This window comes from Ranitomeya variabilis, chromosome 1, assembly GCF_051348905.1.
Source record: "Ranitomeya variabilis isolate aRanVar5 chromosome 1, aRanVar5.hap1, whole genome shotgun sequence".
In the NCBI taxonomy this organism is placed as follows: domain Eukaryota; kingdom Metazoa; phylum Chordata; class Amphibia; order Anura; family Dendrobatidae; genus Ranitomeya; species Ranitomeya variabilis.
This window is the reverse complement of record NC_135232.1, coordinates 552,151,434-552,175,568: the sequence shown is the minus strand read 5'-3', so window position 1 is coordinate 552,175,568 and position 24,135 is coordinate 552,151,434. Positions and strand designations below refer to the sequence as shown.

Below are 24,135 nucleotides of genomic sequence, written 5' to 3'. Positions count from 1 at the left end.
CGTGTACAAGTAATACAGTGATGGACCAGTGACATTATATAAGCTGCAGAGGGAACCCGGCTTACTGGATCGCGCCGGCCGATCAGCTGACCGGCGCCGCAGCTGCATGTGTGGCGGCTGTGTCACAGTCACGACACATGCATGGACCAGGAATCGCAGATCCCGCATCAGGACCATACACGACTGCTGGGGGAGAGCGCCACCTGGAGGCTGTACTTGAAATCATAGAGATCACACCTCAGGACCACACAACCGCTGGGTGCGAGTGCCACATTGAGATCCCACATCAGGACTATACACGACTGCTGAGGGAGAGCGCCACCCGGAGACCGGACCAGGAATCACAGATCACACATTAGAACCATGCATGACTGCTGGGGAAAGAGAGTCACCTGTATCCCAGGCCCCAAATCACAACACTCCAGGACCATACACAACTGCTAGGGGATAGCGTCACTTGGAGGCTGGGCCCCAAATCACATATCAGGCCCACACACGACTGCTGGGAAAGAGCGCCACCTGGAGGCGGGACTCCGAATCACAGATCACACATTGGGACCATACACTACTGTAAGCTCCAACTTGAGGCCTGATCCTGGATCACAAATCAGGACCATGCACGATTGCTGGAGAGCGCCACCTGGAGGCCAGACCCCTAACCACACTTCAGAACGACACGCAACTGCTGGGAAAGAGCATCACCTAGAGAGCAGGCCCCAAATCACAGATGACTAGTGTTGAGCATTCCGATACCGCAAGTATCGGGTATCGGCCGATACTTGCGGGTATCGGAATTCCGATACCGAGATCCGATACTTTTGTGGTATCGGGTATCGGTATCGAAACAACATTAATGTGTAAAATTAAGAATTAAAATAAAAAATATTGCTATACTCACCTCTCCGACGCAGCCTGGACCTCACCGAGGGAACCGGCAGCGTTGTTTGCTTAAAATGCGCGCTTTTACTTCCTTCCGTGACGTCACGGCTTGTGATTGGTCGCGTGCCGCCCATGTGGCCGCGACGCGACCAATCACAGCAAGCCGTGACGTAATTTTCAGGTCCTCAATGCCTAATTCTAGGCATTCAGGAATTTAAAATTACGTTCCGGCTTGTGATTGGTCGCGTCGCGGTCACATGGGCGACGCGACCAATCACAAGCCGTGACGTCACGGGAGGCAGGAGACGCGCGCATTTTTAAAATTACGTCACGGCTTGTGATTGGTTGCGTGCCGCCCATGTGACCGCGACGCGACCAATCACAGCAAGCCGTGACGTAATTTCAGGTCCTCAATGCAGAAATAGGCATCAGGACCTGAAATTACGTCACGGCTTGCTGTGATTGGTCGCGTCGCGGCCACATGGGCGGCACGCGACCAATCACAAGCCGTCACGGAAGGAAGTAAAAGCGCGCATTTTAAGCAAAGAACGCTGCCGGTTCCCTCGGTGAGGTCCAGGCTGCGTCGGAGAGGTGAGTATAGCAATATTTTTTATTTTAATTCTTTATTTTACACATTAATATGGATCCCAGGGCCTGAAGGAGAGTTTCCTCTCCTTCAGACCCTGGGAACCATCAGGGATACCGTCCGATACTTGAGTCCCATTGACTTGTATTGGTATCGGGTATCGGTATCGGATTAGATCCGATACTTTGCCGGTATCGGCCGATACTTTCCGATACCGATACTTTCAAGTATCGGACGGTATCGCTCAACACTACAGATGACACATCAGGACCATAGATGACTGCTGGGGGAGAGAGTCACCTGGAGGCCAGGCCCCAAATCACACAGTAGGACCATAGACGACTGCTGGGGGAGAGTGTCACCTGGATGCTAGGCCCCAAATCACAGATCAGGACCATAGAGAACTGCTGGAGGAGAGCGCCACCTGAAGATTGGACCTTAAAAATCCAGCTCACACATCAGGACTATATATGACTGCAGGAGGAGAGCACCACCTGGAGGCCAGACCCCGAATCAAAGATCACACATCAGGACCATGCCTGACCACTGAAGGAGTGTGCCACCTGAAGACTGAACCTTAACAACCCAGCTTACGCGTCACAACAATACATGACTGCTGGAGGAGAGCGCCACATGGAGGCTGGACGTCAAACCACAGATTACACATTAGGACCATGCATGACCGCTGAAGGAGAGCGCCACCTGGAGGCTGGGCCCTAAATCACACGACGGCTGGAGGAGAGCGCCACCTGGAGGCTGGATCCAAAATCACGATTGCTGGAGGAGAGCGCCACCTGGAGGCCAGGCCTCGGATCATCTGTCCCACATCAGGACCATACATGACTGCAGGGGGCAAGCATCACCTGGAGGCCACATCCTGAATCGCAAATCACACATCAGGACCATAATCAAGTAATGGGGTTCAGACCACCAATCACACATCAGGACCATGCATGACTGCTGGAGGAAAGCTCCACCTGGAGGCCAGGCCCCAAATTACATATCACACATTAGGACCACAGACGACTGCTGGAGGAGAGCGCCACCTGAAGACTGGACGCCGAATCACAGATCACAACCATGCAGACCACTGAAGGAAAACGCCACCTGGAAGCGGAACTCAGGATCACAGATCACACATTAGGACTATACGACTGCTTGGGAAGGGCACCACCTGGAGGCCAGACCCTGAATCACAGATCACACATCAGGACCATAAACAAGTAATGGGGGTCAGACCACCAATCATACATCAGGACCATGCACGACTGCTGGAGGAAAGCTCCACCTGGAGGCCAGGCCCTAAATTACATATCACACATCAGGACCACAGACCACAGCTGGAGTAGAGCCCCACCTGAAGACTGGACGCCAAATAACAGATCACACATCAGGACCATGCACAACCACTGAAGGAAAATGCCACCTGGAGGCGGAACTCAGGATCACAGACCACACATTAGGACTATACATGACTGCTTGGAGAAGGGCACCACCTGGAGGCCAGACGGTGAATCACAGATCACACATCAGGACCATAAACAAGTAATGGGGGTCAGACCACCAATCACACATCAGGACCATGCATGACTGCTGGAGGAAAGCTCCACCTAGAGGCCAGGCCCCAAATTACATATTACACACCAGGACCACAGATGACTGCTAGATGAGAGCGCCACCTGAAGACTAGACGCCGAATCACAGATCACACATCAGGACCATGCACGGCCACTGAAGGAAAACGCCACCTGGAGGCTGGACCCCTAAATCACCTCTCGCACATCAGCACCATACATGACTGCAGGAGGAAGAGCAACCCCTGGAAGCCAGACCACAAATGAGGACCATACAAGACTGCTGGAGGAGAGCGCATCCTGGGGTCCGACCACCAATCACACATCAGGACCATTCATGACTGCTGGGGAAGGGCACTACCTGTTGGCCAGGCCCTGAATCACAGATCACACATCAAGAATTAGAAACGTACAACTTATTTTTTATTTTTCTCACTTACATAGTGCCATCATATTCCGCAGTGCTTTACAGACATCATTGCTGTCCCCATTGGGCTCACAATATATATTCCCTATCAGTAAGTGGAGTGCAGGAAGAAAACGGAGAACCCTTAGGAAATCCCTGCAAACACAAGGAGAACATACAAACTTCAGTTTTCATCCTTTGTGGGATTTCAAGACAAGATCTGCAGGATATCAGTATTAATCACTGAGACCCCCCCCCCCCTTCGTGCAGTGCTAACCATATCTGGATGGTTATAACCCCAAAGTGTGGATTGTGCAGGTGCCACGTCAGGATGTCACAGGAAGGATGAACGGAGCCCCAGGACTCTGCACGGTCACACACTCAGCGGCGCCTCCACACATAAGTCTGGATGGACTCTGCCGAGGACACGGCTTTGATCGTCCCCAGTAAGGGATCAGAAATGGAGAACTTGACGTCATGGGAATCTCTGTAATAAGAGAAATCATCAGTACAGCGCGTGCAAGGTGGCGATGCCCCTGCACTATATGACAGGAGCCATTACCTGTTCAGGATGACGACAGTGGCTGAGCCGTCTGGGCAGAGGAATGCCACGCTCTCTAGGGATGACTTCTGGTTGGCATCCAACCCGACACGCTGAGCCCCCGGAGGAATAAACTTACTGCAAGCGTTAGATAAGAGTGGTGAGCGAAGGGTGGGGGCACCAGGGTCATAATATAAATATATATATATATATATATATATATATATATATATATATATATATATATATATATATATATATATATATATATATACACACACACACACACACACACACGCGCATGCATGCAGGTGGAGGGCACCGGGGTCATCACACACAGGCAGGTGGGGGGCTCCAGGGTCAAACACACTGGCAGGCGGGGATCATCACACAGGTAGGAAGGTGGAGCCACGGTCACAATATATACAGGCAGGGGCACCAGGGTCATCACAAACAGGCAGGTGGAGGTTATCATATATACAGGCAGGCGGAGAGCACCGCAGTCCTAATATATACAGGCAGGCGGAGGCGGCACCGCATTCACAATATATACAGGCAGGTGGAGTGCGTTGGGAGTCATCACAGGCAGGCGGAGTGCACTGCGGTCATAATACAGTGGTACAGTGGGTACAGAAAGTATTCAGACCTCTTTAGATTTTTTACTCTTTCATTGCAGCCATTTGGTAAATTCAAAAAAGTTAATTTTTTTCTCATTAACGTACACTCTGTACCCCATCTTGACAAAAAAGAAAAACAGAAATGTAGTAATTTTTCTAAATGTATTAAAAAAGAAAAACTGAAATATCACATGGTCATAAGTAGAGATGGCGGTGTTGGAGTCGAACTGTTCGCCAATTTCAAATTCGAGCTGTTTTGGTCGGTGTTCGAGTCGTTCGACGAACTCGAACAATTTTGCTTAAAATTCAGCTGTTCGAGTTTGTTCGATAACTGTTCGTTCACCAAAAGCCTAACTTGATTTTCACATTTAAACTGTTTATCATTGTTAATAGACTGTTTCAGTGTATAGTGTGCGGGGGGGGGGGGGGGATAGATCTGTGCTGAAATAACGCCAATCTCCAGTTTTTGTTTTTTTTTTACAGTGGGGCGGTGCAGTCGCTCAGCCTATCAGCAGTGTGCATGTGGTGCACACAAGGGCATGTGTCATTGGCTGTGTTTGTCACATGTCCTTGCCCTATAAGAACCAGCCCTTTGCCCCGTCGCCACCATTTCCTCACTGCAGCTTAATGTTAGATGGCACCGCTGCTGCTGTGGGCGCTGTGCAGACAGTGTTTTTGGCAAGCAAATTTTCAGTTAGAGAGAGAGATAGGTTTAGGGAGTCGGGACTATTTGTAATATCAGCCCTTTTCAGGGTAGGTTACAGCAGTTCCTAGCACTTTTTGCCAGGCAGGTCTGTGCCAGTGCTGTGCAAGTGTTTGTCACAGCATTTGGTGTAATCCAGCTCAGCCAATCCTTTTGGGCTAGCAGCATTGTCTGGTAGTCATCTGAGTAGCCCGCCTGTGAAGCTAGCTACACCACCTGTGTATCTAATAATTTATTACTGCATCTAACCCAGTAAATCGTTTTGGGCTAGTACCACAGTTTGGCCACTCAGCTCTGCTCGGTTTCCATGCATCGTTTTTTGTGCCAACAACTACAGAGTTGCCAATTAAGCACCAAAATGAGTGGCAAAAGGCCTGCTGCTGGTGGAAAGGGGAATAGGAGTGTTGGAAAGGGAAAAAAAGGTTGTGTCCGTGGGGTAGGTGGTAAAGCAACAGTAACATCTGCAGAAGAAAGACCATCTTCCAGCCAAAGTAAGATGTCTACTTCTTTTCGTGGACAATCTGATATGATCCCTTTCTTACAACCATCACTACGAGTATCGCTACAAATTCCAGATGTAATACGAGGGGACTAATGATAAAAGTCACACTTGGACCTCGTGGTGGAGACCTGTCTAAGGTTATAGCCCAAGTAGAAAGCAAATGGATTTACTGGTTGGGTACCATGAGCACGGGGGGTCTTAATGAGAGTTTGGGGTTTGCAGCATTTTTATAGTTATGCTGATCTTCATGATACAAATTTGAGGCATCTTTTTTAGGGATGGGTGTTCTTGAAGAGGCTCCTGCTTATATATGAACTTTCTTTAAAGAGCTTCACAGGCCTGTATTATCTAATATAAGTACTATTCGGGTGTTTGAAATCATAGTCATAGAAGAGTCAGGTGGATTGCCTTTTTAGGCTAGGATGGATGGTGGCTTTGTATTGCACTTACCTTCTGAGCATCCTTGCATTTTATAATGTCAGTAACATATGTTATGCTATATTTATGCTTGATACAATTGTCACTTTAAGAATGTTGCATTGTATTTATTATATTCAATACGTTTTTATCATGTTGATTGTATATTGTTCACTTTTATTGCCCAATTGATTTTTTCGCTTGACAAGATACACTAGGATGCACGCCCCTTTAATTATAAGGGATATCACTTATTTCACTCTGCCTATGCACTAAAGGGGATTGGTATATCCCACTAATAATATTGTAATTTTATAGATCTGCACCTCCCCCTCTTTTTCATCACGATTTTAAAGGGAACCTGTCACCTGAATTTGGCGGGTCCTTTTTTGGGTCATATGGGCGGTGTTTTCAGGTCTTTTATTAACCCCTTTTTTCCCGCTGGTCACGAAATTGACTTGACGTTGATTCGCTTTCCTCCCTAGTTAACGCGTGCGCAAAGCAATCTTGCATTGCGCACGCACAGTATGCTTTGCCCAACTGCGGGCAAAGCCGAAAACCATTAGTGCGCATGCGCCGGCGCACTATGTCCCGGAACACAGCGAAATACTTCAGGGACATAGTGCGGCGGCGCATGCGCACTAATGGTTTTCGGCTTTGCCCACAGTTGGGCAAAGCATACTGCGCGTGCGCAAGGCAAGATTGCTTTGCGCACGCGATAACTAGGGAGGAAAGCGAATCAACATCAAGTCAATTTCGCGACCAGAAGGAAAAAAAGGGGTTAATAAAAGACCCAAAATCACCGCCCATATGACCCAAAAAAGGACCCGCCAAATTCAGGTGACAGGTTCCCTTTATTAACTAATAAAATGCTTTATTTACATTAGTGCACTTTTTCTTGTTCTATACATTCTCATCCGTCCGCACATAATTGCACCCTTCACCGCAAATATCCTTTATAATGGGTAGGATTTTTGCTTTTTATATCCCTTCATTCCAGCACCTTCCTTCCAGCACTTTTTTCTATGGCTACGTTCACATTTGCGTTGTGCGCCGCAGCGTCGGCGCCGCAGCGCACAACGCAAACAAAAACGCGGCAAAATGCATGCACAACGCTGCGTTTTGCGCCGCATGCGTCCTTTTTTTAATTGATTTTGGACGCAGCAAAAATGCAACTTGCTGCGTCCTCTGCGCCCGGACGCGGGCGCCGCAGCGACGCATGCGGCGCAAAACGCAAGTGCGACGCATGTCCATGCGCCCCCATGTTAAATATAGGGGAGCATGACGCATGCGGCGCCGCTGCGGCGCCCGCCGCTAATGTGAACGTAGCCTATCAGGCACCCGAACGACAGAGCGTATACGCAGTCTATCGCGTCACCATGCATTTCCTAAAGCGTTCCACACTGGGCCTGTGCACGCTATTGTGCGGGGGTCCAGGGAACGCTGATCCGGAAATGCTCTACTATGGATGATGACGATGACCGCATGCGCCGCTGATTTCGCTCGTGGCACAGTTAAAGCTTTGGGGGTGTAGTTATTATGCATTCCATGTGCTGGTCACCGACATCATCTCCCCCCTCTGGTTGCTAGTGCACTGCACAACCAATAGGATATGAGCTATGGTATAGGCCCTCCTCTTCCTTGTACACCCATTGGCTGCCACCCGTTCAAAAGACCCCACCTTTCATCCCCTGGGCACGCCCCTGGAAGAAGCTAAGGGCGAAACGCACGTCGGGGCGACAGGGGAGCACCGAATCACCCTGCACTATCTAATTTACTGCCCTAACATACCTATGATTCACGGTTGTGAGGTAATATTTTCTACGATTTTTGCTTTATATGAATATGGTCTATGATGTATGCCCTGTCAGGGCACTGTTGGTTAATTTCCACCTCATATACTTGGCATACTTGGCAATGCTTTAATAGCATACGCTAACCTTAATATGCATTAGGCTCTCATTTTTGCTGTGTTCTGTGGCATATATTTATGTAATATGATTGAGGGTGGTATTCTGGTCCCCTGGGTATTTTTTGTATTTTATGTACTATACCTGTTTTCTTTTAATTTTTGTTAATAAAATAAGATATATTTTGGTATTCTTTGGTTCTCTTCTTCTTCTCAGGGGTTAATTCGTACTGAGTTTCCCATATGTTGTCTAAAATTCCAGATGAGGCACAAAAAGAGCAGGTGCTTGAACGGATATCAAGTGCTGCTTCAAGTGGGCTCTCCACCTCAACATCACAAATACTCCAGTCCTCAGAGGTGTCACCCCAATCGCACTTGCTTCCTCACAGCTGCCAAGTCTCCAGCCGCCAGTCTGAGTATGGGGTAACACAGATGGTTGAGTCTGCAAAGCTGTTTACTCATACTATAGCCTGGGAATCAGAGGTCTGCTCCAGAGTTTCTGTGAATCCAGATGAGGAAATGATCTGCACTGATGCCCAGAATCTTTGTGAGTCGGACCCAGGCCCAGTTGAAGAAGGTTGTAATAATTATAGGGGATAACTCAGGAGACTCTCTGCGTGGAACAAGACAACTACAGGACACAGTTTTATAAGTAGTAAAGTCTAGATTATCACACGGTGATTCAAACAGGTGCAGAGAGAAACTCAAGTCCACAACACTTGGTGCAAACATCAAATGCAGCTCAGCGGTCTATAGGAAACTTCAGAGGAAAATTCAATCATGCAGAAAGTCTATGAAGCACAATTATTCTTGAGGATACTTGACACGAATAAGTCCTTGCTTAGTCCAAAACACAGATAGATATGCTTATAAGGCAGTTCAAATAATATCTTAGCTCAACCAGGGAGGTCTGGGTAATAGTCTCAGGTTCTTGCAGAGCAGAAACAGCTTACATGTCCAGCAAATGCAGATGGAAGCAAACACGAGCAGCAGATGAAGGAGGATTACTGGAACTGGTGTATGCAGCAGGAACTCAGAGCAGAGTAGCAGGATCACCAGGAGCAGGTATATAGCCAGGGAGTCACCAGAGGTCAAGAGCTGGATGCAAGGCAGAATACTCTAGCACAGACTGAAGGCTGGGGTGGAGTTTTATAGCAGGAAGACACAGTGCACATGAGACCAAAGACGCCATCTTGGAAAAGGGCAGTAATGCACAAAAAGGTAATAAAAAATGTTCAGAGTCCTGACATTACTCCCTCCTTAGAAGCGGCCTCAGGATGATCCTGGACCTGGTTTCTCAGGGAATCTCTGATGAAAACGAGAAATCTTCTGTTGGGCATTGATGTTTTCCACAGGTTCCCAAGAGTCTTCCTCACGGGGATATCCCTGCCATCTTATCAGATATTGGAGCCGATTCCTGCGAATCCTGGAATCAACAATTTCCTCCACCACAAATTGTTCTTGCCCATCAATCACCACAGGCTGCGGAGGTGGCACGACACGTCCCTGGAAGGTATTAGGAGATACAGGCTTTAGTAAAGATACATGAAAAACTGGGTGTACCTTCATAGTCCTAGGCAGCTTCAGCCGGCAGGCCACAGAGCTCACAATACCGTTGATCTTGAAAGGGCCAATGAATTTCTGTCCAAGTTTTTGTGAAGGAACGTTTAACTTCAGATTCTTAGTTGCTAACCACACGGAATCTCCTACCTTGAACATGGGTGCAGGTTTACGGAATCTATCAGCCGATCTCTTATAACGTTCTTGAGCTGTGGTCAGGGATTCCTTCAGAACCTCCAGATTTTGCCTCATCGCAGTCAGCCTTTCCTCCACTGCCGGAACCCGAAAATTAATTGGAGACCTAGGTAAGATACACGGATGATAACCCAGCTTGGCAAAGAAAGGTGTAAATTTAGTGGAGGCGCTCTGAGAATTGTTATATGAAAATTCGGCTAACGGCATCAACTCCAACCAATCATCCTGGAGATGGCTGACATAGCATCTTAGATATTGTTCCAGCGTCTGGTTGGTACACTCAGTCTGACCATTTGTCTGGGGATGGTAAGCGGAAGAGAGACAGACATTAATATTGAGTGCAGAGCAAAACCCCTTCCAGAATCTTGAAGTGAACTGTACTCCACGGTCAGAGATGATCTCATCCGGAACCCCATGCAACCGAAAGACATTCTGTATAACCAAGTTCACTGTATCTTTAGCTGAGGGGAGGCCGGTGCACGGAACAAAATGAGCAGCTTTAGTCAGGCGACCAACTAGCACCATGATTGTATTCATGCCCCCCGATGTAGGCAGCTCCACAATAAAGTCCATTGATATAGACCCCCAAGGGCAGGACGGAACAGGTAATGGTTGTAGAAGACCCGTAGGTGCTACATGAGGAGTCTTGTAACGAGCACATACCTCGCAAGAGAGAACATAGTCCTTGGTATCCTTCAGGCAAGTTGGCCACCAGAAAAATCGGCTCAGGACCTCTTGTGTCTTCTGTACCCCCCTGTGACCAGCCAACTTGGAGTCATGTACCAACTTGAGGATCTGCAGACGGACGACCTCAGGGACGTAGATACATCGATCTCTGAACCACATGCCACCCTTAAAGACAAGATTAATATCCACAGGTGGGTTGGCCAGAAATACATCACAGTCATAGGCCTCCCTGCACTCCTTCCACAAGTCCTGATCGTGGATAACTCCAATGAAATTGGCATCAGATAGAATGGTCTTGGACGGGGCTCCAGGTACGGAATCCGCAGCATGGATTTGGGATAAAGCATCAGCCTTCCCATTACGAGAACTTGGACGGTACGAGATAACAAAGTTAAATTGATTTAAAAATAAGTTCCAATGAGCCTGACGAGGAGAAAGACATCTAGCGGATCTAAGGAACCCTAAATTGCGATGGTCAGTTAGCACTATGATCTGTTGTTTGTAGATTGTAAGCTCTCACAAGCAGGGTTGTCTTATTTTGTCTTATTTTTGCTTTATTACTGTATTGTTAACGTTGTTACCTATGACTGTTGTGTTTGAAACTGTTAAACTGTAAAGCGCTGCGGAATATGTTGGCGCTATATAAAGATTATTATTCTTATTATTGTGCAGCTCCTTGCAGATGATGCCTCCATTCTTTGAAAGCCGCAATAATAGGCAGCAATTCCTTGTCTCCCACGTCGTAATTCTTCTCTGCTGAGGTTAGTCTACGGGAAAAGAAAGCACAAGGATGTAGCAGACCCTTCTCTCTCCAGTTCTTTGGGAGAGAATAGCCCCCAAAGCATTATCAGAAGCGTCCACCTCCACAATGAAAGAAAGTGTTGGATCTGGGTGTATCAACAGCGGTGCTGATATTACATAGTTACATAGTTATTAAGGTTGAAGGAAGACTTTAAGTCCATCTAGTTCAACCCATAGCCTAACATGTTGATCCAGGGGAAGGCAAAAAAAACCCATGTGGTAAGAGTAAGCTCCACCATGGGGAAAAAAATTCCTTCCCGACCCCACATACGGCAATCAATGTGAAACAGATCTTAAGCCGATCAAAAGCTTCTTGAGCCTGTGATGACCACTTAAAGGGTTTTTCCTTCTTTGTCAAGGAAGTAATGGGACGGACAATATCAGAAAAATTTCGAATGAAGCGTCTGTAGAAATTTGCAAAACCAATAAAACGTTAGACCTCCTTAACGTTCTTGGGTACCGGCCAGTCAAGGATAGCCTGAATCTTACCAGATTCCATGTTCAGCCCCTGGGGAGAGATGATATAACCTAAGAACTGTATCTCAGAACGATGGAACTCGCATTTCTCCGACCACTCAAAAAAGAGATTCTACAGGAATCAAAAATTAAATTTTGTGTTCATGTAATCCCTTTAAAACTTCACTTTTAATTAATAAATATAAAACCCAAACCCAGTATAACAGATATATCTAAAGTCACCAAGCTAATTGGCCTATTTGGGTCCTACCTGACTGTGGAGGTTGGCACCCTAAAAGACGATTTTTTTGGTGCCCCCACTCACCGTAGGCTCTCCCTCTCTCCCCTACAATGTCTCTTTTCAATGAAGGTGGGAAAACAAAATAGCTGAGAGCAGTGGTGAAAAAAAGATATGCTAAAATAATGATTTAGACCCAAACAGATACCTCCAAAAAGTATATCAACATTACCATCACAACGCATATCATGCAGGTACACAGTCCCCTATATTGTCAAATGATACTCCATATAAGTAAAAAAACTGTCATGGTCTTTGCCAACCATAAACATATCATGACTCCATGGCCAGACAGCAATGACAAAAACACATTTGACAAATCTCATAGTATATAGAGTAACTTAGCGTGTGTGGATGTCGCCCCGACGCATTTAAGTGGCCACTTATCCATAGAGCATCCGGCATCATGATCATCATCTCCTCCTGATGAACCGTGATAACGGGGAAACGCGTCGGGACGACATCCACACACGCTAAGTTACTCTATATATTATGAGATTTGTCAAATGTGTTTTTGTCATTCCTGTTTGGCCATGGAGTCATGATATGTTTATGGTTGGCAAAGACCATGACAGCTTTTTTACTTATATGGAGTATCATTTGACAATATAGGGGACTGTGTACCTGCATCATATGCGTTGTGATGGTAATGTTGATATACTTTTTGGAGGTATCTGTTTGGGTCTAAATCATTATTTTAGCATATCTTTTTTTCACCACTGCTCTCAGCTATTTTGTTTTCCCACCTTCATTGAAAAGGGACATTGTAGGGGAGAGAGGGAGAGCCTACGGTGAGTGGGGGCGCCAAAAAATCATCTTTTAGGGTGCCAACCTCCACAGTCAGGCAGGCGTGAGCAATAGGTGTAGTGTAGGACCCAAATAGGCCAATTAACTTGGTGACTTTAGATATATCTGTTATACTGGGTTTGGGTTTTATATTTATTAATTAAAAGTGAAGTTTTAAAGGGATTACATGTACACAAAACAGATCTCGAATTTCTCCGGCTTAATATACAGATGTTTCTCTTTCAGATGTCTTAAAACAGTTTTGACATGTTCTTCATGTTCCTGTAGAGTCAGAAAAGATTAGTATATCGTCCAAATAGATCACTACAAACTGGTCCAACAAATCTCTGAAAATGTCATTAGCAAGGTGTTGAAACTTTGCAGGGGCGTTACAAAGCCCGAAGGGCATCACAGGAGATTCAAAGTGTCCATACCGGCATCTGAGTGCCGTCTTCCACTCATCCCCTGGACGAATACGCACCAAATTATAAGCCCCACGAAGATCCAGTTTAGAGAACACCTTAGCATGGCAGACTCTTTCCAGTAATTCGGGAATCAGAGGCAAAGGGTAACGGTTTCGTACGGTTACCTTATTGAGTCAACACAGGGTCTCAGGGTCCCATCCTTCTTCTTTGCAAAAAAGATAGGTGCCCCTGCTGGTGAGGAAGAAGGACGTATGAAGCCTTTGGCCAGATTTTCATCAATATACTCCTTTAAGGCTTGAAGCTCAGGTGCCGCCAAAGGATATACGTTACCAAAAGGAATAGCTGCCCCAGGAAGCAACTCAATGGGACAGTCATAATGCCTGTGTGGAGGAAGCTGATCTGCATTCTTCTTGTCACAGATGTCAGAGAACTCTTTATATGCTGGAGGTAAAGAAAATACCTGTACATGTGGTTCCGTAGCCGTGGACTCAGGGACAGCTTCTGTTAACGCTGAGTTGCTCCTTATTGGAAAGATAATCTCCTTGGTCTCCCAGTTGATAATTGGGATCTGAGAACGCAACCAAGGAATGCCTAAAATCACAGGAAAATGAGGAGAAGAAATTAGCAAGAAAGAAAGTTGCTCCTGATGATTAGGCTCCAACAAAACTTCAAGGGGTATGGTCTCCTGATCCACAGGCCCAGAGATTAAAGATGACCCATCCACTGTTTCCATGGTAATTGGAGAGGCTCTTTGCTGAATTTCAATACCATGTTCCTTGGCAAATGCGATATCCATGAAATTGCCACCTGCACCAGAGTCAATCATAGCTGCACTGGAAATCCACTGTCCTGAACACAGGATCTTAATAGGGAGAGAACAGTGAGAGTTCTTTTCCTTAAGCTCCTTTGGGGGTGAAGTCATAGAAAGTGAATGGAATACAGAGTTTAAAGGCAGGCTACATTCAGAGATGTCAGATTCATCATCACAGTTGTCATACTCCCCTACTGCTGCTAGCACCTTGTTAGGCCGTCTAGGACACTTAGGACAATTGATCAAGAAGTGGTCAGACTGGCCGCAGTAGAAACATAGACTTTCACGAAGGCGATGCTCCCAGCGCTCATTGATCTCGCGCCTCTGAACGGAATCAATTTGCATGGGCACCTCCTCCACCTCCCGAGATGTTTTACCTGCAGGCTCTTTGGAAGGAAGGGAAAAGTTAGAAATACGGTTATATGCAGCAAACTTCTCCTGCCTACGCTCAGTAAGGCGAATGTCAATGCGCACACAATGCTGTATAAATGTCTCTAGCTCTTGTGGTGACTCAGAGTGAGCTAGTTCATCTTTTACAATACTAGACAGACCCCTTTTAAAAATAGGCAATTGTGCATAACTGTCCCAATTGGTATCTACCGCTAATCTCCTGAATTCAGTAGCATACTCAATAACAGAACATTTTGCCTGGCGTAAAGACAATAAAGCAGATTCAGCGGTTGCACGGCGATTAGGATCATCAAACATTAATGCCATAGCGGCCAAGAAATCATCCAAGTTATTTAACCGTGGGTCACGAGACTCAATCATCGGATTTGCCCAGGCGAGCACTTGTGCGGTCAGCAGCATTATTATACACAATACTTTGGATCTATCATTAGGAAAACGGTCAGCATGCACATCAAAATATAGCATACATTGATTCACAAAACCACGAAATTTGTCGCGATCACCATTTAATCTGAATGGGGCAACTTAGGTGGGCTAGCTGGTGGCGGTTGCCAAGAGGGAAAAGTTGCTTGTGCAGCTATTTGCGTGCTTATGTCCTGAAAAGCAGTCATAGCAAAAGACAAAAGGGTAGCATGCATTTCAGAAGGGATCACCACTCAGAAGTATCAAAAAGAGAATAATTTTATTATTAAGTCACACTTTAAACACTGCACAAAAAGTTAAAAACATTTAAAATTGCAAACCAAAGCAAATATAGAAACAAAGACCCATAATAAGGTCATACCACAGTCCCACCCTAAACACAAATAAATATAGCAAATGCTATCATTAATTCACAAGTAACCACATACAGCTACAACATGTCAGTATAACACAGCAGGGATCTATAAATAGGAGTCAAATGTCAAGGGTTACAGGTGCAATATTTACCCGTTCAAAAATCCTTTAAGGCTTAAAGTGCCAAACAATAGCAACCTATACAACCTGAACCTGTTCACAAGATTTCCCAAGCAGTGTCCCTGTAAGACGCATCAATGCAATGAAGGATAATAGTGTCAAAGGGTGGGTCTGGGCACTGAACGCCCAACGCGTGTCGCCAGTTGCACTGGCTTCTTCAGGGGCTATGCATACAGTGAGCATGTAATCTTCTTAAATACCTTGGTAATGAACGTTAGACCAGGCGCAGCTGGAGTCCAAGGAAACAACAGGAGATTACAATAGCCCCGGTATGTGGGAGTAGACCGGAGGTGACTAAGACACCAGCGCCTGCGCAGTGTGATAAGTGAAGACTGGGCTCCTGCTCCACGATGCCCGTCCAAGACCAACCGCGCACGCGCCATTCGGCGCACGCGTGGTGGATCCAAGACGGACACAGAGCAAACAGGAGATACCCTGGCCAAAAATTAAAAGTCAAAAATGCCAGTGCCTGCGCGGTGTGGTGAATGAAGTGCGGGCTCCTGTTCCAACATGTCCGCCCAAGACCAAACGCGCACGCGCCGTTCGGCGCACACGCGGCAGATCCAAAGGCGGACACAGAGCAACAAGGGACCACCCCGGCCAGAGGATTCTTAACACTAAGTAGTGCCGCTAAAAAGCGCATGCGTAAGAGAGGTTTACCCCATCCAAGACCATTTAAATGTAGGAAAATTGGCGCAAAAGGGCACCAACCATAAAACCCAATATAGTCTGCACAGAAAAGGTGCAGATCTCTACACTTTAGAACTCTGGATGAAAAAATCTGGTATACTTAGAGGGCATAAGCATATACAGTTACATAAACAATTGCATATAAGGTATTTAGAAAACCATGGTTTTCAACGGATAGAAACTAGTTCATCCGTACATAGGAGTAATTTTATTGAATAGTAACAAAACACCTTCATTATTCAAAAACTCTCCGGGCTAAATAGATGAAAGATGTACGGAAGAAAGAAGTTATTTGTAACTTCCTCCCACACAAACATATCATAGCTCATTTGGCAACAGTGTTCACAATTAGTTGCAAAAAAAAACCAAAACCACACTATGCCCTTAAAGTTGTTTATAGTAGCCGGTAAAAAGCAGATCTTCATTGAGTCCATGTGGGGTGAGGCTGTTCAAATTATGAATCCACTTAGATTCACATCTAATACATCACCACCTCTGACATTTTGTGGGATTTCTTCAAGCCCCATGACCTTTAGTGCGTCCATTGTGGAAATCCAAAAAATGTGTAGCGACAGATGAGATACCCTTGCCCCTTTCACGATCCCTTGAAGCTGTAGAGATGTTTGACAGGTGTTGCTGAATTCTTCGCAATTCTTGGGTGGTCTGTCCTACGTAGAGTTTTGGGCAATCACAGATCAAGGCGTAGACGAGTGAACGGGTCTTGCAGTTAAAGGACTTTTTAGGCGAGATCTAGAAGGGAGAGACAGTGAGCGAAAAACCATCCTGGGCTACCATATACTGACAAATATTACAATTGCCACACGGAAAAGTGCCGAAGACGCTCATTCCCCTATTTAGTCTAGTAGTTGGACGCACAAAATGGCTGTGGCAAAGCAGATCTTTCAGATTTTTTGCCCTCCTGGCAATCAGTTTAGGGGTAGCTGAAATATGGGGTGTTAGTCTAGGTTCACTCAATAAAATGCCCCAACTCCGATCCAGAATCCTATAAACGTCCCTCCACTGGTTATTGAAGGTAGTAACAATGTCCAAAGGTGTAGTTGACTCACGTGTCCATCTTTGAAGTAGCTCCGAACGTGAACTGGTCCTGGCCCTCTGGTAAGCGGAGGAAATGATTCTTTTAGGGTATCCCCGATGTCTAAAGCGGTCCGTCAATTTTTTCGCTTCACGCTGGAAGTCCGACATCAAACTGCAGTTCCTCTTCAATCGCAGAAATTGACCTGTTGGAATACCGTTTTTTAGGTGCCTAGGGTGGAAGCTTGAATAGTGTAATAAGCTATTCGTCGCCGTTGGTTTCTGATACAGTGTGGTAACAACATACGAACCTTCCAGGCTTAACTTAAGATCCAAGAATTCCACTGAGGTCCGTGATATATTTGATGTGAGCTTGATGTTAAAGGGATTGTTGTTTAAATCCGCAATAAACTGGTTACAGTCCTCCTCGGTACCTGTCCAAAACATTATAATATTATCGATAAACCGGAGCCATTTTTGGCATCTTTCCCTAAAGGCCGTATGCTTGTAAACCACTGACTCCTCCCACCAACCTAAAAACAGGTTCGCGTAAGAAGGTGTGCACCGTGCCCCCATGGCGGTACCCTTGATCTGTCTATAAAAACTCCTGTCAAAAACGAAGTAGTTTTTATCAAGGACGAAAAACAAAAGATCCAGGAGAAATTGATCATGCTCTCTGTCCCCTGTTGTGTTCAAATCCAGAAAAAAAGAGACCGCTTTTAATCCTATGTCATGATTAATGCTGGTATAAAGGGACTCGACATCCAATGTAATTAAAATTGTACCTGGTGGTAAACAAAAATTTTGGAGAAGTTGGATCAAGTGTGTCGAGTCCCTGAGAAACGATTTGAGTGTCATGGCCATAGGCTGTAGAAAAAAGTCTAGATATCTACAAGGTTTCTCAAAGAGGCCATTAATACCGGAAACTATAGGCCTACCTGGGGGATTGACCAAGGACTTGTACACCTTCGGAAGAAGGTAAAAAGTCGGCACCACAGTATGATCTGTTGTAAGAAAGTCCACTTCCTTTTTACTCAAAGTGCCACACCGTAATGCTCGTCCCATGAGCTGATCCAATTTTCCTTTAAGGATGTCCGTGGGGTCTGCTGGAAGACGTAAGTAGCAAGAAGAATATCCCAATTGACGTCCAACTTCCTGTAAGTAAAGGGAATTAGGCCACAGAACAATATTGCCCCCCTTGTCCGCTTCACGAACCAAAAATTCCTTGTTGTTCTGCAGACCCCAAAGTGCCCTATGTTCAATCAAATTCAGGTTTTTGTTTTTATTACCATCAAGATGGAGGGCCTGTATATCTCTGCATGTTTAGTTGAAGAAAATCTGAACTGCTTGGAAAAGAGAAAACGAAGGGGTGGCTTGCGAGGGTAGTCTTCCACCAAAACGTCTTCTGGTGGGTGCGACTTCATTCTCATGGAGTAGATCCATGAGATCCCTGAGGACTTGCCTCTCATCATTCGGGAGTAGGTCTACTGAGGAAGGATGGTGGTATAAAAGTTTGAACGTTAGTTGGCGACAAAATAGATAAACGTCTTTCACAAGAGTAAACTTGTCTAAGGTGTTCATTGGGGCAAATGTAAGTCCCTTCCCTAAAACCATTTTCTCTGCTGGTGTCAACTCGTGTGTACTCAAATTGATAATTTGTAAATTATCTGAGTCCTGTAGATTCTGTTGCTCAAGAAAAGGTTGGGAAGTCATAGCTATCGTTTCCTGTAGTTGTATCTCGTCTCCTGCTTGTACGATGTCCTGAAAAGCATGTCCATACTGGGACTCTATTCCAGCAAGTTTGTTTTCCTGGGCTGCCATGCGGGTGCTTAAGACCTGCAAAGTCTGTCCAAACACTTGTTGATTGTGTTCAAAGCTTCCAAACTTCTTTTGCAGACCTTCCACATCTTTCTGCAGTGATCTAATTATGGAAAACACCTGCTCTAGTCTGCTTTCTGCAGTCATTGTTCCAGCAGTCTCTTTTTTTTTTTAGGCTAGAGTATCCTGTAATAATTATAGGGGATAACTCAGGAGACTCTTTGCGTGGAACAAGACAACTACAGGACATAGTTTTATAAGCGGTAAAGTCTATATTATCACACGGTGATTCAAACAGGTGCAGAGAGAAACTCAAGTCCACAACACTTGGTGCAAAATATCAAATGCAGCTCAGCAGTCTATAGGAAACTTCAGAGGAAAATGGAATCATGCAGAAAGTCTATGAAGCACAATTATTCTTGAGGATACTTGACACGAATAAGTCCTTGCTTAGTCCAAAACACAGATAGATATGCTTATAAGGCAGTTCAAATAATATCTTAGCTCAAACAGCGAGGTCTGGGTAATAGTTTCAGGTTCTTGCAGAGCAGAAACAGCTTACATGTCCAGCAAATGCAGATGGAAGTAAACACGAGCAGCAGATGAAGGAGGATTACTGGAACTGGTGGAACTGGTGTATGCAGCAGGAACTCAGAGCAGAGTAGCAGGATCACCACACAGGTTCCCAGGAGCAGGTATATAGACAGGGAGTCACCAGAGGTCAGGAGCTGGATGCAAGGCAGAATACTCAAGCACAGACTGAAGGCTGGGGTGGAGTTTTATAGCAGGAAGACACAGTGCACATGAGACCAAAGACGCCATCTTGGAAAAGGGCAGTAATGCACAAAAAGGTAATAAAAAATGTTCAGAGTCCTGACAAAGGTTCTGAGCATAATGTAGACCCTCGTTCCCAAACTGTAACTCCTGTTGGTGGAGACAATGAGGAAAATGATGATGAGACTGAGATACCTGATTGGAACGAAAACTTGACTTTTCAGTCAGGGCAAGAAGAGGTTGGCTCTGAGGACGACGGGTCTGAGAACACACGGGGTGATGATGACGAGGTTGGAGACACCACTTACTGTCAAACCACAGTCTGCCAGTCCGTGAGGTCAGCAGAGGAGGTGGTGGAGGATGCTAGTGATGACGAGTTTAGGTTGCGCCTACCTGGACAGAGACGGAGTACTAGAAGGACGCCAACAACTGCATCCTCAACCACAACTGTGCCTCTGAGCACAAGTCGTGGTGGCTCTTCAGGTCACATGGGCTCTAAGCCTTGCATAGGCTGGGCATTTTTTGAGATCGCAAAGGACGACCCAACTCATGTTGTCTGTAAGATTAGTCACCAAAATCTCAGTAGAGGCCAAAAAATGAATAGTTTGAGTACTTCATGCATGAACTGTCACATGGATATGAGGCATAAGTTGCAGTGGGAAGCTCACTGTGCTACAATGCGGCCTAGTAGGCCAGGCCAACCACTGTCTTCCCCATCAAGTGTATCTGTGGCCTCTTCATCCTCGGTGACTGTGAGGACAGCAGTCGCACATTGTATTGGACACAGACCTTCCACCTCTTTTCCCGCAACAGCCAGTGTGATTGGCAGGTCGTTAGTACATTTGCAAGAGGAAACACCAGCTCGTGTTGAGCGCTCTCCGACATCGAGACCACCACATTTTGATCAAGGCAACATAATATCTCCGCATGCACCTTCCTCACAGACCAGCAGTTTGCCGGGGACACCCTACTCAACCCCATCTAAGCACGGAAGCCAGCCCTCAGTCCCTCAGATGTGGACAAGTAAAGACCATTTCCTCCTAGCCATGACAAAGCAAAGAGGTTGAATTTCACCATCTGCAACCTGTTGGCTACAGAAATGCTGCCTTTTCGCCTGGTGGACACAGAGGAGTTTTGAGACCTTATGTCCATCGCAGTACCCCAGTACCAGATGCCCCGTCGCCACTACTTCTCAAAGAAAGCTGTGCTACACCAGCATGTCACACACATCACCGCTTCCTTGAGAAACTCTGTGTGACAGGATGCATTTCACCAGACACTTGGACGAGTAGACATGGACAGGGGCATTACATGTCGGTGACTGGGCACTGGGTAACTATGGTGACAGCAGGAGAAGGGGCTGCTGTCCAAGTCTCACCGTCCCAACGATTTGTGCGTCGATCCTCTGTATCAATAAGTTATTCCACAACCTCCTCTCGGTCCTCCACCTGCACCCAAAGCCTGTCTGGTAATGCCACCCGCGTTCTAACTGCACAGAAGGAATCCTGAACACCTCCTTACTTTGCTGTCACCAGGGCTCAAGGGCACCAGGCAGCTGTTTACCTTCAAATGTCTGGGAAATGTGAGTCACACAGCTGAGGAGTTGTGGTCAGCTCTGGAGACCGAGTTCCATCAATGGTTGTGTCCACTGAACCTGAAGTCAGGGAAGGCTGTGTGCGACAATGCTGCAAACCTGAGTGCGGCCCTTCGCCGGGGAAATGTCACACACGTGCCTTGTATGGCTCACGTTTTGAACCTGGTTGTCCAGCAATTTTTATCCCACTATCCCGGACTAGATGGGCTTCTGCAGAGGGCACCGGTCCCTGTGTGCTCACTTCCGCCATTCGCATCCCGCAGCTCAACGACTTACATCTCTACAGAAGTCATTGGGCCTGCCAGTTCACCAGCTGAAATGTGATATGCCCACAAGGTGGAATTCAACTCTGCAAATGTTGCAGCACCGACGAGCCCTGGTGCAATACGTTATGACATATAGCCTTGGCCAATGAGATCCAGAGGTGGGGCAAATCACGCTGCAGGAGTGGTCTCAGATCACGGACCTATGCACACTTCTGCACAGATAATAACGACGAAGATGTTTAGTGCTGACGATGCCATTATTAACATGACTATTCCGGTCATTTACATGCTGGAGCACACCTTAAACAGTATTCGGAGTCAGGTGGTGGAACAAGAGGAGGAGGAACAGGAGGAGTCGTATGCGGAAGGGATATCTCCAAGGTCCAGACGGTCGGCAGCACCAAGGCGGCTGGCATTGGAGGGTGGGGGAGAGGGATTACTGAGGGCGCATGGTAGCAGCCAAACTGTTGAGGAAGGTGCAGGAGCCAAGGAGGAAGTGGAGGACGAACTGTCGCTGGGCATGGAAGACTCATCAGATGAGGGAGACTTTGATCAAATTTCTGTTGTGCGAGGTTGGAGGGAGAGGGCAGAGGAAGGAAGCATGATTCTCACCTCGACGCCACCAAGACAACAAGGACTTTGTCCTCCTGGATGCTCAAGACACACGAGTGCCTTCTTGCTGCACTACCTGCAACATGACCCTCGGATCATCAGAATCCGAAGTAATGCCGACTACTGGGTTGCCACACTCTTAGATCCCCGGTACAAAAGTAAATTTGGCAAAATAATTCCTGCCATAGAAAGGGATTCACGCATGCAGAAGTATGAGCAGAGACTGTTACATCTGCTTTTCCACAAAACACCAGTGGTGCACGTAGTGAATCTCTGAGTTCTAACTTGCCAACCGTGGGACTGTAGAGTCATCACTCAAACCATAACAGTAACATCGTATCTGGTGGTAACAGCAATTTTTTTCCAATCGTTTCAAGAATTTTTTAGACCATCCTTTGCAAGGCCACAGGAGACAAGAAGTCTGATGCATAGCCAATGCCTAAGGAGGATGGTACATTGATGCCATGACTGTGGAACTGGACCCTTGCTCATTTTGGGCTTCCAATCTGGAAAAATGGCCTGAGCTCGCCACTCACACCATGGAGATCTTGTCGTGGCCCGCAGCCAGCGTTCTCTCTCAACGTGTGTTCAGCGCTGCTGGTGGTGTGCTGACAGATAAGCGCACGCAGCTGTCCAGTGAGAATGTAGACACACTAAGGTTCATCAAGATAAACCAATCCTGGATCCGCAAGGACTTTTCTACCCCTGTGTCATCCTGGGGAGACTAAAAGCTCGATGATTTTTTAAAATCACCTCACCAACCATTTTAAGAAACTCTGGGGAAATTGATGCCACTTTAGGCCCCATACACACGTTCAGGAATTGATGCAGAAAAATCCTGGGAAAATCCTGACATTTCTGCCGGTTTTCTGCATGAAAACCGCATGCGTTTTTTAATGCGTTTTTGCGCGTTTTTGACGCGTTTTTGACGCGGTTTTTCCCAATGCATTAGACAGTGGAAAAACCGCGAAAAAAACGCAAAATTAATGAGCATGTCCGGATTTTTACCGCAATGCGTTTTTCATGCGGAAAAACGCACATGTGCACAGAAATTGCGGATTTCATTAAAAATGATAGGATGCTTAATGTATGCAGATTATTTGCGGTTTTATAGCGTTTTTATAGCGCAAAAACGCTAAAAAACCGCAAATAATCTGCACTGTGTGAACATAGCCTAAGTGTTGTCAGTGGCACAATTTTTTCGAAAAAATGTGGACTCTTTTTGGAGTCCCCTTGCTGTGTTTTACAAGACGTTGGCATCGTCAATTTCAGGTGGGTGGGGTCACTCCCTCCCCCTTTTAACCTTTAGAAACTACATACACTATGGCTTGGGGTAACACAGATGGTTGAGTCTGCAGAGCTGTTTACTCATACTATGGCCTGGGATTCAGAGGTCTGCTCCAAAGCTTCAGTATCTGCTAGTCAGCAGAGTAGCCCACCCATAAAGCAAGCTACACTGCCTGTTTATCTAATTACAAATTTTTAACTGCATCTAGAAAAGGCAATATTTTGGGCCTATTAGCAGTGTCTGCTGCTCAGCAGAGTACCCCAACCATGAAGCAAGCTACACCGCCTGAAGATCTAATTACTAATTTTTAACTGCATCTAGCCCAGGCAATACTTTGGGCCTAGTAGCAGTGTCTGCTACTCAACAGAGTACCCCACCCCTGAAGCAAGCTACACCGCCTGAAGATCTAATTACTAATTTTTAACTGCATCTAGCCCAGGAAATCCTTTTGGGCCTACTAGTAGCAGTGATGTGACAGAAAAATGACTGGCACATCCAAACTAGTGTGAATAGGTGCATACCAGGAGCAGCTACCTCCAT

The 24,135-nt window shown here is 46.2% G+C and overlaps 2 protein-coding genes across 6 annotated transcripts in view; both read right to left on the bottom strand.

Moving 5' to 3' along the window:
* Positions 1-3,444: 3,444 nt before the first annotated feature.
* GBA1 (glucosylceramidase beta 1) overlaps positions 3,445-24,135 on the bottom strand; it is an 80,075-nt gene continuing 59,384 nt past the window's right edge. For all 4 annotated transcript variants that reach the window (XM_077255851.1, XM_077255860.1, XM_077255868.1 and 1 more), the window contains 2 exons: positions 4,008-4,124; positions 3,445-3,932 (listed from right to left, as the gene is read on the bottom strand). In XM_077255851.1, the coding sequence (XP_077111966.1) occupies positions 3,827-3,932; positions 4,008-4,124 (223 nt within the window). In that variant the 3' untranslated portion in view covers positions 3,445-3,826. The remainder of the gene's footprint in view (positions 3,933-4,007; positions 4,125-24,135) is intronic.
* On the bottom strand, positions 15,263-19,391 carry LOC143803584 (uncharacterized). Of its 2 annotated transcripts, none has more exons than XR_013220955.1 (3): positions 17,555-18,129; positions 17,279-17,449; positions 15,263-16,961 (listed from the first exon to the last, which is right to left on the bottom strand). XR_013220955.1 is itself a non-coding variant. In XM_077281418.1 (3 exons), exons 1-3 carry the CDS (start codon positions 18,306-18,308, stop codon positions 16,951-16,953), a joined length of 537 nt encoding a protein of 178 aa, XP_077137533.1. In that variant the 5' UTR covers positions 18,309-19,391; the 3' UTR covers positions 15,263-16,950. The 2 variants fall into 2 exon arrangements, 1 of the variants encoding a protein (XP_077137533.1); XM_077281418.1 differs by adding an exon at positions 18,182-19,391 and having other exon boundaries at positions 17,279-17,677.